At 39.2% G+C, this 2,700-nt stretch overlaps 1 protein-coding gene across 1 annotated transcript in view; it reads right to left on the bottom strand.

Annotated features, from left to right (window-relative positions):
• Golga5 (golgin A5) overlaps positions 1-2,700 on the bottom strand; it is a 29,341-nt gene that overhangs the window by 22,222 nt on the left and 4,419 nt on the right. Inside the window, exons 3-4 of the mRNA XM_029484402.1 lie at positions 927-1,238; positions 118-130 (exon numbers count right to left, since the gene is read on the bottom strand). Of these exons, the coding sequence (XP_029340262.1) occupies positions 118-130; positions 927-1,238 (325 nt within the window). The remainder of the gene's footprint in view (positions 1-117; positions 131-926; positions 1,239-2,700) is intronic.

The following is a 2,700-nucleotide window of genomic DNA, read 5'->3' as shown; positions in this document are numbered from 1 at the left end:
AGTGCTGGGATTAAAGGCGTGCGCCACCACGCCCGGCGGGGCCAAAGTTATTTTTTAAAAAGATTTATTTAAATGTGTATGGAAGCTTGTCTGCATGCATGTTTATTCACCACATACATGCCACATTCCCCTAGAGGTCAGAAAGGTCACCAGATCCCCTAGAATTAGAGTTACAGATGGTTTGGACCCCACCATGTGGGGGTTCAGAACAGAGCTGAGACCCTCAGGAAGAGCAGTCAATTATCTCTTACCTACTGAGCCATGTCTCTGGTCCCAACTTTTTTTTTTTAATCATTTCTGAAGAATTAGAGGGTTTTCTACTTATAGATTATGTCACAGCACATTTCTGGAAGGCATTCATTATTCACATTGGTTTCCATGTTCATTTATGGTCCCTGAAGCGGCAACACTGTGACCATGCTTACTAGTGTCTAACACTGTACATACCTTAACTTTGGTTCATGAAATAGTTGGTTCTCCTTTAAAGTTCAGAATAGGGCTGGAGAGATGGCTCAGTGAATAAGAGCACTGGCTGCTCTTTCAGAGGTCCTGAGTTCAATTCCCAGCAACTACACGGTGGCTCACAACCATCTCTAATGGGATCTGATGCCCTCTTCTGCTGTGTCTGAAGATAGCTACAGTGTACTTATACACAATATAAGCAAATAAAATTTTAAAGTTCAGAATAAATAAATCAAATAATTAGAGGATTATTAATACATGGTTTCTACTGGTTCTTAAATTTAATAATTTATACATATGAATCCAGTACTTGTCAGGTTGAAACAAAAAGACAAGACTGCACTGAGTCTGAGGTTAGGCTGAGGTACAGGGTTGGTTATACTCTACTCTCCATTATTTTATTTTATTTTTTAAATTTAGTGTTTTTTTTAAGAATCTAAACTAGCCAAGATTCTATTTTATGCTCGTAGAAGAACTGGCTCTATTTCTAAATTTAGATCCTACATTTCTATGGACATAACACTTCACAAGCCCCATTAAGGTCCTACCTTCTTGAGTTTCTTTGGATCTCTGAAGTAATGAGGCCATTTCCTGATTTAAAGACTGGACTTCATTCCTGAGCAACTGATTCTCCAGACGGAGATTGGACAGCTCCTGCGACCTGCTGCTGCTGTCACTAGGTGAAGAGCTGTGCTCCACGCTGGTAGCACTTGGTGCTGTACTCTCCTCTGAGGGTTCCTTGTGAACCTCCGGCACAGAATCAGAACTGTTCACTCCTGTAAAACAAGAACACACTTGCGTACAGTAACATAGTCACTGTGCAGCAACAGTCACCTGCTTCTTCTGGAAGGCTGCTATAGTTTGGATCCCAGAAAAATACTACTAATTCTCAACAGATACCCTTCTGATGAAAATATATTCTCACAAGTGAAGTCTACAGACCTACAAAGATCCTCAAATCTAGACATACTAGAAGAAAGAGGACAGAATATAAAACACTTCTGAGAGGATTTTTTTTTTTTTTTTCTGAGACAGGGTTTCTCTGTATAGCCCTGGCTGCCTGAAACTCACTTTGTAGACCAGGCTAACCTCAAACTTACAGAGATCCACCTGCCTCTGGCTGCCAGAGATAATTTAAACTGAGTTTTCTTGTTTCCAGAAAAAAAAGCAGGGTAGAAGTATCAACAATGAAAACACTAAGAAGGCACAACAGAACAAGTATGAGGTTCAAGCCAAGAAGACTAATTCTACAGGTCACAGCAATTTGTTACACCCAAACTGAATCTAAAATGTCTTGCCAAAGGATGCCACAGGAGTTCAAATTTATCTTTTTAACTAAGTGTGATGCAAATTCACATTTAACTTATTTTTATTTTTTAATGTGTATACATATTTTGCCTACATGTATGTCTGTGCATTTCATTGTGCCAATGGAAGCCAGAAGAGACTTGATCCCCTAGAACTGGGGTTACAGACAGTTGTGAGTTACCATGTGAGTGTTGTGAACAAAACCCAGGTCCTCTGTAAGGTCAGCCAGTGCTCTTAACCACTGAGCTATTTCTGTAGCTTCACAATTAACTTATTCTTTAAATTATATGGGCAGAAGGGGACTTTCCACAAGGTTGGATACAAGTAATAACATGGTGCCTCAGTGTCTTTGGTAATTGAGTAAATGCACACTAAAAACACAAGAAACCAGGTGTGGTGGTACACTATAATCCCACCTCTTAGAAGCGGAGGCAGAGCATCACCATGAAACTGATGTTAAGCTGAGCTACCTTGTGAGTTCAAGGCCAGATTGGGATAGAATATTTCTTAAAACTAACATCAAAATGAGATCCAGGCCAATACTAGTAATCCTTAGCACTTAGGAGTGCTACAATCACAAGAACTCCAACAATTACAAGTTCTAGATCTTATCTCCAAATACTAATAAATAAATAAGAAAGACTTTTCCCCCACAAAAGTCAGGGTCCTCAAGGTAAGAGGTTCAGCAGACAGAAGCTCTTGCTGCCAAGCCTCACAACCTGAGTTAAGGTCCCAGAACCTACATGGCAGCAGGAGAGAACTCCCTCAAATTGTCCTTGATCTCTACATGTCTCTGTGGCTCATGAGTACCCACACACCTCTAGAAAATAGACATATATGTTTTAAAATATTGACATCTTTATCAGATCAAATAAACAAAAAAGATTTTTTTATTTGATCACAATGTTTTTTTTTTTTTTTTTTTTTTTT

This window comes from Mus caroli, chromosome 12 (genome assembly GCF_900094665.2).
Source record: "Mus caroli chromosome 12, CAROLI_EIJ_v1.1, whole genome shotgun sequence".
NCBI classification, from domain to species: Eukaryota; Metazoa; Chordata; class Mammalia; order Rodentia; family Muridae; genus Mus; species Mus caroli.
Note: the sequence above shows the minus strand (reverse complement) of the source record. Positions and strands in the feature narration are given on the sequence as shown.